Source organism: Centruroides sculpturatus, unplaced genomic scaffold (assembly GCF_000671375.1).
Source record: "Centruroides sculpturatus isolate CEXI.00-Female unplaced genomic scaffold, Cexi_2.0 scaffold1121, whole genome shotgun sequence".
NCBI classification, from domain to species: domain Eukaryota; kingdom Metazoa; phylum Arthropoda; class Arachnida; order Scorpiones; family Buthidae; genus Centruroides; species Centruroides sculpturatus.
In genome coordinates this window covers 1-13460 of record NW_019385293.1, presented here as the reverse complement: position 1 = coordinate 13460, position 13460 = coordinate 1, and the positions used below count along the sequence as shown (strand labels likewise).

At 30.2% G+C, this 13460-nt stretch overlaps 1 protein-coding gene across 1 annotated transcript in view; it reads left to right on the top strand.

Annotated features, from left to right (window-relative positions):
• Nucleotides 1-11558, top strand: part of LOC111637270 — a 44975-nt gene extending 33417 nt beyond the window's left edge. The window contains exons 2-3 of the mRNA XM_023382728.1: nucleotides 6755-6960; nucleotides 11358-11558. Coding sequence (XP_023238496.1) covers nucleotides 6755-6960; nucleotides 11358-11558 — 407 coding nt within the window. The remainder of the gene's footprint in view (nucleotides 1-6754; nucleotides 6961-11357) is intronic.
• Nucleotides 11559-13460: the final 1902 nt, after the last annotated feature.

Genomic DNA, 13460 nt, shown 5'->3' with positions numbered 1-13460 from the left:
GCGTTAATCACCTCAGTAAGTGTTCTTTACTGTTTTTCACTTAACAAAATTAATTTTCAAGTTTTAAAACAGCTATTGGCAAATTTTGTAATAAGAATTCAGCTTGAAAAAAAAATACAGTGACACGCCCCTGCATCAGTCGTGATAGAAACAAAAAGAGGAAAAAAAAAGGAAAAGAAAGACAGTGAAAATGCTGTCACGCATGTCCGATCATCAGTATTCAGTAGTAGTTGGTCGGTATGTTGTAACTGTATTGATTAGAATCTGTTTATAGCAAACCACTAAAGGTATTTGCGTGATATTCTCCTGTACCACGCCTATTGTGACGTGATTGGTCCGAATTTTACCATTTTTAGTTATTCAAATTTTTATTAAAATTATTTATAACCTCGATTTGGTGAGTTGTAAAATGTCACGCTTATTTTTTTAAATAATTTTTATTATTATTATTTTTTTTTAAAGTCAAAATCAATGTAAAAGTATTATCGTTATCTCAAATCTTCGAAGATTTATCATTGACAAATTTTATGTTGGAGTTTTCTTAAAGAAAAATTTGCAGGTTTTAGAAAAAGTTTGGAAAATTATTTTTAAACAGGGAAAAAGAGAAGAAATTGGAGATAGCATTCTTGTTACACAAGGAGGGATAAGAAACCTTAGTTTCAGTCCTGGATAGGAGAGAAGCAATAGTAGTAGCCTTCTCGATAACTTCCTTCAATGGTACAAAAACACTTATAAAATTGACAAGTGGACGAGTTCGTGAAATAAACCTCATCGAAAAAGAAAAAGCTTCCCTTTTCTCAACTTTTTTTCGAAAAAAAAAAAAAATATATATATATAAAGCATTGCGACGAATGTGTCAGGTTTCTTAAGGGGGTCGAGTATTTATTTTTTTTTGTTTTTAAATCTTTTGCTTGCGTGTTAAATTTCTTAGTTCACTTTTCGAGTTTGTTTATCCCAAAAGAAGATTATCACAGACTTTTTTCTATAATAGAATTTTTCTTCAAATTTGAGAAAAATTATGAAATACACTAATTAAAAACTTTAAAATGAGAAAATAATTTCAATGTTCTAAAAGAATTTCTAAAGAGTTTGTATGGATAAATTAATGACTTAAAGTTATTGTAATTTAACAAAGAAAAATAAAAATAATTGAAATGATTTTAATGCAAATTATTCTAGTTTGAATGGTTGTTTTTACATTAAAGCAAACTTTATATTTTAAAAAAAAAATTGTTCTAGATATCAAATGACTTATATAATTATAAGAAATTTGATAATAAATAACTCATTAAAATTTAATGTGACTCTCCTACTCTAGAACTCACAATAATGAATTCGAGATACAAGTTATTAAAAAAGTAATGCATTTTTTTCTTCTTCAAGGAAATAAGCAATTACTACACACACACACACAAAAAAAAAACGTTAAGAAAAATACAGTTTTGACTCCTGTTGAATATCGTTTTAAGAAAATTCGAATGGAAAACTGCGAAAACATTTAATCGGCACATTTCTATGTGGAAGAGAAAGCAACCTTACATCTTTTTTCCTGATAAATGTGCATATTGCTCTAAATACATTTATCTCGTGGGAAATCATTGGTTGAGATGGTTCCTCTCCTTTTACCAACTTCATTATTACCTTAGAGGAAAATTGAAAAGGATGTTATATAAGTTGTTCGTGACGTAGTTTAGCAATAAGAAAATATTTCCTATTACAATCAGTGGTTTGCTTTTATAGCACCTAACAATATCCCAATGGTAAAAATACGATGTTTACTCTAAACAAATAAAGATGTTAGGCGATTTTTGAAATTTTATTTTATTCTTTCAGTTATTTATTTATTTTTTTCCCTATCTAGTCATTTCCAATGTTCCTCTACAGAACATATTAAAACTGTGATAAGAAAAAACTTTGCCTATCACAGTTTTTATATGCTTAAAATGGATATAAACAGTAGAATTTCATGAAATTTAAACGTATCGCTATAAAAAAAACAAGGGGTGGTGAATAGTTTCTATTCTTCTAGCTGCTTTGTGTAGGAAACTTCATTATGCTTCTAGTTTAACAAATATGCATAATAATCTAACTAAATTTAGTAATTAGGTAGCATTGTTCTCTAAGTTTGGTGGGAAATTTTGCCATTGAAACTATAATAGCTGAGTAGCATTGCTATGATTGCTCCTCTAGAGAAAAAGAAACAATTGTTTTAACTTTTTTTATTTTTTCAATTACAAAATAGGAAAAAAAAGTAAAGGTTAAAGCAATCAGTTAATCAATTCTCTCTGTCCACTGAATGGAAAATGTTATTAAGTAGATTTGTCTCCTTTAACAATTCTCGACAGGAGGGAGTTTCTGTGTTTTACAAAATTGCCATTCTCAGCGAGAATTAACATTATTCTTTCTGTCGACNTAAATCTTTGCAATTTCTTCCTTGGAATAATGTACGGCTATGGTTTGGTTCGTATATTTGAAAATATAAAAGTGAAGTGCAAATATACTCTTCATATATCACGACTTATATCGTATGGATTTTGGGATGAAGAAGGAAATTTATAAAAGTTTCAATTATCAAAAAAATATAACTTAATAAGGAAAAAAAACGCCTACACAAAAATTATCATACGTTTGAAAGCTGTTAAGAAAAATAATTTATGAAAATTATAACTAAGATAAGTGGAAAAGAAGATGAATATATTCACTGTCAGCATCTTATTCCTCTTCTTTATCATTATTTTCTCTTCTTTATTATTTAGAGAGAGAAAGAATAAGATGAATGAATTACATAAAATGAAAACTGTGCACTGAAGATGAATTAAATTTTTCTGGTTTTTCCTTTATTTTAAATAATAATAATTTAAAAAATCGTTTCAAAAATATGAAAGATTTTCATTAAATAAATGAAATTTAATGCCTCAAATGTAATTAAATATGTAAAAAATATTTAAGCACTTAATTAATTTGATATTAAGCTTATTATTATTATTATTTTATTATATTTTCTTTTATTTTCTTATGATTCTTACTTGAATAAATCTCAAATATTATTATTTTTTTCTTGAAAACTTCTCCGATTTTAACTTTTTTTTACGTTATACAAAGCACTTTTATATTAAATTTTGGATTAAAGGAATGTGATCATGCAAAACTATAAGCAATATGTAAGTATAGCATGAAAGAAATTGGAATATTCTTAGAAAGGATTTTGAAGAAATCACAAATGTCATTTGAAATTTGCCAATTTCTACGTAGGGTCCATAACATAAGAACCATTTTATAAGAATTACAATATAAACCAATTTTCGATGGTTTCTCCTACACGCAATAAAATTCTGAGTCTAAGATCAATAAAAAGAGCAGACATATATCTCAATTTTAGTCAAAATCTGGTCGAAATCATGCAATTGAAAAGAAAATTTCGATTTCAAAAGTTATCACCCTCACCGATTGAAATATCAAATATTTTCTTTGCCATTCATATCTTTAAAAAATGATTTTAAAATTGCAAAATGATAAAATTACGAAGCAATGATGGAAGAGAGCAGAAACAACGTTCGATACTCACGCATGACTGCTAGAAATACTTTATTGGTTCGAGACAAGTGAATTTTAGGAGGAATTAAAGCTACACATCTGCGCCTATTTAAAAGAGCCTACTCAGGTAAATGATTTTGCATTGACGCTATTTGCATACCAACAACTTTAGCAAGCAATCAACAGTAGAAAGAGCAGTTTACTAGCTCAGTTGAGAAATCTCTTCTGCAACAGTATCCGACACAATTCCCTTCAGACATCTTTCAGACAGTTCGCTACTTCTTCCTACATTTATCCTAATCCTTCTCCGCAACTAAACTTTCACTTGTTTTATTTACTTTACAAAGCTGGTTTTTTTTTTATATCAGAACAAACAAGATACATCCGAGTTGATTTTTTGTTTGCGCATCTGACGTTCGTCTCGAGAAAAAAATAAGTTTAATCAGAAGAAAACTTGATATTTTGACATGAAAGAGGTAACTATCGCTTTACTTTTTTTGTGATATTAGTCGAAAGAATTGATGCTCTACACCATATTAGAACCCAGCAGGTGCAGCTGCAGGTATAGCGATCAATCTTGTCAACTTCTAAAGCTTACAACTTCACGTCCAGGCGACGTCACGAAACATACGGCCCATTACGTCACGCGTAGATAGCGTGATAGTCGGTGGACAGGTGAGCCGACACCATCCATCACGCACCCGACTGATCTTATTTGGCTGACGTCAACCGTCACGTGGTACACGCGTGACTGATTGCGAACACCCCACAGGAAGTTGTTTCACGACGACTTCCGGCGACATGTTCGCACGCTTATGAAACATTTAATCGGCACATTTCTATGTGGAAGAGAAAGCAACCTTACATCTTTTTTCCTGATAAATGTGCATATTGCTCTAAATACATTTATCTCGTGGGAAATCATTGGTTGAGATGGTTCCTCTCCTTTTACCAAATTCATTATTACCTTAGAGGAAAATTGAAAAGGATGTTATATAAGTTGTTCGTGACGTAGTTTAGCAATAAGAAAATATTTCCTATTACAATCAGTGGTTTGCTTTTATAGCACCTAACAATATCCCAATGGTAAAAATACGATGTTTACTCTAAACAAATAAAGATGTTAGGCGATTTTTGAAATTTTATTTTATTCTTTCAGTTATTTATTTATTTTTTTCCCTATCTAGTCATTTCCAATGTTCCTCTACAGAACATATTAAAACTGTGATAAGAAAAAACTTTGCCTATCACAGTTTTTATATGCTTAAAATGGATATAAACAGTAGAATTTCATGAAATTTAAACGTATCGCTATAAAAAAAAACAAGGGGTGGTGAATAGTTTCTATTCTTCTAGCTGCTTTGTGTAGGAAACTTCATTATGCTTCTAGTTTAACAAATATGCATAATAATCTAACTAAATTTAGTAATTAGGTAGCATTGTTCTCTAAGTTTGGTGGGAAATTTTGCCATTGAAACTATAATAGCTGAGTAGCATTGCTATGATTGCTCCTCTAGAGAAAAAGAAACAATTGTTTTAACTTTTTTTATTTTTTCAATTACAAAATAGGAAAAAAAAGTAAAGGTTAAAGCAATCAGTTAATCAATTCTCTCTGTCCACTGAATGGAAAATGTTATTAAGTAGATTTGTCTCCTTTAACAATTCTCGACAGGAGGGAGTTTCTGTGTTTTACAAAATTGCCATTCTCAGCGAGAATTAACATTTGCTTGCACTTCTTTTCCTATCTTTAGAAGAAAAAGAAGGAAAAAAATCTTCTGTAATTTTGTTAATTTTAATTGATTGTAACCGAAACAAGTATCAATAACAAGCGCACCGGAACCATTAAGTTTTCTAAAAATGAAATTTCATTTTGATGTAAGTTGAATAAAATTATGAAAATTATTAAAATTTTATGNAGCATAAGCCTATATGAAGGAACACGTCTCTAAATGGGAATTTACACAATTGCACTATTTGTTATACTACAACAGTAACAGATGCTGTCCTAATACTATTATGGTAATCAGGGTTTATTCCAACTATTCGGGAGTCGATGATGGATCAAGAGCTCTATAATTGTTTGAGGAACGTCAATCTGTTTGTCTTTCATCGTGGAAAACTAACATCTGTTGAATAGTACAGATAATTAAATGGACGAGAAATTGTAGAATAAAAAAAATAAAAAGAAAAATGGTATAAATATTATTCCAGTAAAATGTCTTTCTTTGATCGAATATCGAGTATCTTTAGCCATTTTGATTAAACTTCTAACGTTCTAAAAATGTTCGATTACATAAAGACATAGCAGTACAATTTTTAAATTTAAAACATTTAAATTCACTAGATATTAAATTTACTGTTAAAATACAAATATTTTATACTTTTATATATATATATATTTTTTCCTTTTCCGTGTTTAAACTTTTAAAATAAATGATATAAACTGAATTTCTTTAAAAACATAACATCCACATATATCATTTTTTTAACCGGTAAAAATAATAAATGTCAAAAAGAACTTGCTTGTTCATCTTTCTGTTCTCGTTTCTCGTCTTAAAAAGCCAAAATGGACGAAGATTTCCATTTTGGGGTTTGTAAAATAAAAAAATAAAAAAAAAAAGAAGAAACTAAAATAACGAAGAGGAGAAGGAAGACGAATATTCCTCGTCATACAGGAACATGTTCCTCTTTAAACGTGCTCCATGAACAAGGAACATGCACATTTTCTATTACTATCAAAAGAACAAAAAACGACTGCTTCCTCTACTTCTACTTCTTAAAGGATAAGGAATGTTTCTTTTTCTATCACTTTCGATTTTTAAAGAAAGATTTATTCTTTACAAAATGAGAAATAGGAAAAAGAAGAAAAGGAGCTGTATTTGTTATCCTTTAAGAAGTGGGAGAAAAAAGCTCTCTTTCGCAAAAGAATTGCCACTTCTACATGTTCCTTCCACTCCGAGAACAATCGCATTTATTTCTTTGACAATTAAATACTTCTTTTCAGCAACATAACCATTCAAACAGTCATTTTGGGATGATCTCCCAGTATCTATGCAAATATTTATGTGGAGAAACAATAAACGTTCTGAATTTTTATTAAAATAGCGACTTTATGTTAGCCTTAGCTGTGTAAATTACTAAAATAAATGGTGTTTATGTTTACAATTAAGAATGTAAGCGTGAAGTTAAGAAGTAATTAAAGAACTATATATTCTTTCAGGTATTCACGGTTTAAAGATGTGCGATTTGGATGTACCTGGTGCTGTAATTGCAGGTAAATCCGTATGGCTTAGGTGCGGTTACGACTTAGAAGAAGACGAGTTATATTCGGTAAAGTGGTACAAGAATAATGTGGAGTTTTATCGTTATCTTCCAAGTGACGTTCCGCCAGGTCAGAAGTACGATCTCCTGGGAGTTTACGTTGACGTGAGTATTCTACTTTTATTCACCTAAAGGTAAAGAAAAAGAAGAAGTTTTCTGCTGTTTTTTTACTAATTTAAAGTTGACAGAATAAATTAATTTAAATTAGATAATTATTCTCGATCACGAAAGTTTGTTTTGGAAGACGAAGAGCAAAACGTGACGAAAGAAATAACATTTTAAACACATTACCTACATCAATTAGAGTAGAGATTGAGTTAATTAGCAATTATTAATATTCATGCGCTATGGTGATTGCTTGCGTGCGAAATTTATAAATACCACAAGCCAAACAGTTGTTAAAAGCATAATGAGACTATTACGGGAATATTCTGCTCTTTACTAAACACGAATCCTCTCCCCATCAATAATCTGATCGTTTGTGAAAGAGGTGTTTGTTGATGGAAATCGGAAATGTGTAAATGTTTCCCAGTGTATTGTTTGTGTCAAGGGAAGTCTTCTTTTGTTGAAAATACGATCTTCTTTCAGAAAAGAAGCTATTTTCTTTGTATCTAGTCTTTACGATGATGAAACGTTCTTCGCTATATTCTTTGTTCTTTAAAATAAAAAATATATTTTCGTAGGAACGTTGTAGTTTTCTCGATAGTTCTATGATTCCTCCTTAAAATATAGTATATTTTTCCTTTAAAATTTAAAGGTTTGGTGCCATAAATGTGTGTCATATTTTTTAACTTTTTTTTATTTTTTGAGTTTTTACGAAGCACTTTATAAGATTGAACGCTCTCAAGAAATTAAATATCCTATCTAAGTTTTAGTTTTAATCAAAACTCGTACTATAGAAAGTTATTGGATTTGTGGTTACTCGAGATCTTATCTCAATTTAGATCATCCTGTGCTTTCTATTTTACTAGAAATAAAGAATCTATATCTAATCTTCACATGAAATAAAAGTATTTTCATTTCTTTATCATAAAAAAATGAATGAATCGCACTTGAAACAATACATAATTCAAATCGGAATTCAAAAAATTCTCATCGTATGTTTGAGTTAAGAAATAATAAATTGTTATTTTTGTGAATCAAGTAGAAATAGAAACAAAGAAGGGCACTTTTTCTCATGTCCTATCTTCAGAGCCCTTATTGAATAAGAGAAAATCATTTTTAAGAATAGAAAAAAAATGCTTTTTGGTCTCGAATCTCGAATAGTTCTTATATTTTATCAAGATTGAATCGTAAGAATTCATGTCCTTTCTAAAAACTAGCTTTTATATTCTTCAATACTTCGTTGCTTTAAGAGTAAAATATTCTTTTCTGTTCTCGAAAACTTTTTCCATACTTTTTTTTAGAAGAACAACTCTTCTGTACCCAATTCTATCTTCTTCCGATCTGTAAAAGTCTCTTGAAGATAGGAACGAAGCCCATCACGTCATCTTCACTTTTGCTATCTAAAACCCTTTTCTTATATCTTTACGTCAACTTCTAGTAATATACAAAACAAATCGAATTTATTAATTTTTCTTGTCATTAACTAAGACTATATACAGATTGGGAACAATGATGAATCAACTTGCTCTCACTCGCCATACTACACACATATCTCATATTATCCTATTTTGTTCCAGTTAATAACTTGTATAATAATTAGTATTACGAATTTAGATTCAGGCCGTTATTAATTTGTTGAAAATTGAGGTTTGTAAACATAATTGAAATTGTAAATTGTTCTGCATACATAGTACGGTGCTTTAAGTAAAGAATGCTAAAGTAATAAATCTGGTATATTTATAAATTCAGTTAAGATCATTTAAATCTATTAACCATATTATTATAGTTATCATAATTTTCTATACCGTGCATTTTAAATGCTTGATTGCGTTTAATTGGTTTCTGATTATTTTTCGACATTTAAAGAATATTTAATTTTATAATTTCCATAATATTTAAACTGTAAGAATTTACTAAATGAATATCAAAATTTTAAAAGTATTTTTTTTTACTAAAAACACTCTACAAATTGAACGGATGTTAATGTGAAGTGTCATAGATTTTACCTAATCATATTCATGTTTCCTTTCAAATTTCCATAAAATATTGTTGTTAATTCTGAAAAAATAATTCTTAAATAATTTGTACATAAAATTTTTAAATTTCTAAACAATATTACAAATGAAAATTGTTATATTTATTCATAATTATTCAATTTAGAATTGTTAAAATCCTATATTAATCATCAATTCTAAAGCTCTTAACGATCATAAAATCTTATTTCGCAAATTGAAGAGCAACTAAGCTTAAATAAACAAAATTTCGAAAATATGATTATTGGACTGTAAATAAAATATGTAAATATAACCACAAAACATTTTATTAATACCAGAATGCACTTAAAAGCAATTTAATTCGAAATAAGCAAATTTAAACAAATGTATTTGTATACCTACGTATATTATTTAGATAAAGATATTTTTATTCTTTAAGTAAATAGTATTTGTCATATAACAACTTTAAACTGAAACGTTTAAGTAGCTAAAGTCTATAAAGCTAAGTAACTATTTGTTTAATAAAGTTGAATATATTAATGACAAAGTTTAGATTATGCTTTCAACTTTTGTTCAAGTGATTTTGCACACTCAACATAAAAATAATATAAATTTATATCATAAAATTATATATTATATATAAACTTTATTACTACGAACTGCCAGTGGTAATGTCATTCCAATATCTTATCAAAGGAACAATTTCCTATGGAACAATGCTCCAATTTAAAGGAACCATTAGAACCCTGTAAGACCTTTTTCCTGAATACATGCGACGATGCGGGTCAGGGGCATGAAGGTGTATACTCTCCTGCAACAGATTTGCCTAAAATGTTGCAACTGTCCCTTCAGATCTCTCACACTCGTAGATGACAGAAACTGGCATTTCATTTGGTCTCACAAATACTCGAAGGGTGACAAATCTGAAGGCCGGGCAATCCCAGGAAGTGTGGCCTGCAGTCGAGTATTATTTGTTGGAAAATGGCTGTTTGTAAATCCTGCCGTGAAAGACAACGCGAGGGCGCAGGATTTTTTAAACGGATTGTTGTGCGTCAATGTTCCTCGTACCACAACTAGGGGTTTCCTGTTGTCATGCGAGATTGTTCCCCATACAGGAAGGTGTAGTAATGGGGGCAGTGTGCCCCTCAACAGTAAAGGCGGTATTGAAGTATTCTCCAGGGATCCACCACAGTATATGATGGTCGTTCGTTCCTAAACATAACCAGGATTCTTCGCTGTAGATTATACACTGTCATTCCATAGCAGTCCATGCATCTCTGTCACGTCATCACTGCAAACAAAGCGGCAATTTTGGGGTGCTAATGGTAGGACTCCTAGTAGTCGCCGTACAGTACATGCAAATTTGTTTTTGCTAGTCGCCTGTCAATGGTAAGGGAAAAGATAGTGTTCTGTAGTGAGGCTTGCACCTGTCTCTAGATGATAAACAAATGTGCTGTTGCAGCTGTTCGTGCTTCTCTCATGAAACAAACCACCAGAGACGATTGTCTCTCTGATGATTTGTTTAGGGCGTCTAGAATCTATCTGCTGTGCATGTGTGCTCTGACTGTCAGCGCAGATCTGCCCAAACGGCGGGCAATTCAGCAAAATGACCACTCTGCTTCTCTCAGCTCAAAGATGTGACCTTTTTCAAACTTCGCCAACCATGGATTGTTCCTGCCTGGAGATCGAAGACCTCCGAAGAATAAGTACAATGGAAATTTTAAAAACAGTGAGCCTGTGCAAGCATTTTTAAAAGTTAATCAGATAACAACTTTAAGGCATTCTGGCGGCATTACATGCATACAATCTCAACTATAATCTAATCACAACTATAATTATTTAAATATCTGTCTGAGACATACTGTAGCTGTACTGTCGGAGCTTTACACTTATCTGATTGCCAAATTTTTTATCAATGATTACATACATACTGAGTAAACATAATTAGAGTCCCGTGGACTGAGAAGGTGAAGAGTTATCGAAAATGACGAGTTTACAACAGTCTAAATAGCGGAATTTTTGTAAACGTATTATATGTGCATGTTCATATATATATTAACTATGTGCCAATAGTAATTATTTCTATTTGTAGTTATATTTAAATTTTAAAAAAATTGGCTACATGGTGGCTACTTTCGAGTTAGTGATATTCGCGTCTTGGTATTTTGCAGTGGCACCATGAAAAAAGGTTTATATTCTTTGTTAACATGCGGGTTTAATGCTATTATCAAATGTCGCCAGTGAAGAACAATAACTTACTTGATTCTAGTGTTAAGTTATAGAAGTAAAAATTCATCACTTCATATGCAACCAAATTTGGTGGGATACATTTCAAGACACGGAAAAGACATTTGCGCAAAAAATTAATACCAAAAATTACCATAATAACACTTTTAACACCAGGATCATAATCCACGTGATTTTTGGTTTCGAGGATATTTAAAAAATATGTTTTATCGAGGACATGTTACAAATTTGACAGCTTTGAAAGAGTATCGCACTGCATGTGAGAAGCATCACATAGGATCAATTACGGTCACCATTAAACACATTCATTGTTCATCGCCGTCAGGTTTCACACCTCCAGAATGGAGACCACATTGAGCAGTATTCCCTGCATCGCTAAAGTCTCTGTACAGAATGAGTTTTCGTACAAATAAAATGTTACTTTCAGCGCTAAAAGTGTTAGAGTTGTGACTTTTTTTTTACGGAAATTTCTTCCGCATATCCTGAAATATCTCCCATACGAAATTTGGTAATATTTGGACTACTAAATATTTCTCTAGACAACATTGAATAGAAATACAGTACTTTAGTTACGATCATTCGGTATATAAAATTTATTTTATTAAGAAATGTTTTTTTTTTATATTTGCTCATTTAGTAATTAAGTAAATACTTTTAAAATATGAAATATCAATTAACTTACGTGAAATAAATTGAATTTTCGTAACTTAACATTTAATCTTTCTACTAATGATTAATAAATTCTGCATTGTAGTTTATTCAAAACTCTTCCAAATTTGTAAAACTATTTTTCTTGATAATGTAGAGCTTGAATGTGTTTTCTGTCTAGCCAGAAACCGTTTTAAATCTTGCACAAGGCGAGAAGAATGATAAATTCTTCTCGGAACGTAAACATTTTAAACCCATTTTGATATTGATCATTCTGTTTAGGGAAAGTAAAATTTATCTATAACTAAATCGATACTTTACTTAATAATTTAAGATTTCTTTTATTCTAGAAGTATCTTTTCTAAAGATAATATTAAGTTAATCTCGTGTAATCTGTTATTTATTATTATAAAATTTGTCGAGACCATTTCATTTAAGATTTTTGAAAAAAAAAGAATTATAAATTTTAATTACTTAGCTATTATTTATTTAGGTAAGAAGTAAAATAATGATCTTTCTACAAAGAAAATGTTCATAAATAGGGAAATATCAACATTATAAGTAGATAGGAATGTTTCCACTTTCTTTAATCCTACTAAAATAATGCTATTTAAGGAGATAGTCTTATTTAGAGTAATTATGGCCATGTTGCTAAATTAGCCAAGTTTATCCAGTGAAATAGCATTAAGGAAGAAATATATTTGCTGTAACACGGATAGAAAATTGTTACAATGTCTGTTTGCTCCAGCTTAAGAATAACAAGAGAATCAATAGAAGAATTCCTATTGAGAATAAGATAAATCAAAAATAAATAAATTAAAATATAATTTCTCATAAATCTGTTACAACTAAGTAATCTGTGTTAAACTAGAGCCACGATTATTTCTACTAAATCAAATGGATTCGGTAATATTTTAGTGTGTTTAATTTAGAGAAGTATTTTCTTAAAATAAATATACTTATTTAGTCCTGAATGCCCAACAATAGTCTATCAGTCCATTTGCGAAACATCCAAATGCACTTCCATTTGAGAAGAACGAAAATTCATCAGGGACGACGTTACATGCAGAGTCATTAAAGGTCGTTTAACGGGTGTTGGACGTCATACGAAAAGAGGTGAAGACATCAAATGGCATTCACCAATTACTCTTACACAGAGTCGTAAAGCCGATGACAAAATGTGCAAATGTGGTCGCCAACCGTGCTATAGTTTTTTAATTTCCTGTCGTCGTTCTGGCGATTGATGAAGACTGTAGATATTTTGGTGTTGGTGGTCAAAGTTTCGATTTTATCTATCGAATGGTTGGATGTTTCGTGATTGTTCAACACGCGAATCAGACATTTCGATAAAGTTTCATTTAGCATTTGGTTTCAGAAGAGAAATTAATCTATCAAATGAAGAATTTGATAGTTTTAACCTTTTCACTTATTCCATTTTATATATATATATATACATTAGTATTTTTTAAAATTTGAATCTTTATGAGATTGTTATTTTATAAAATTGATTGATGTGCGTTCCTAAACATAACCAGGATTCTTCGCTGTAGATTATACACTGTCATTCCATAGCAGTCCATGCATCTCTGTCACGTCATCACTGCAAACAAA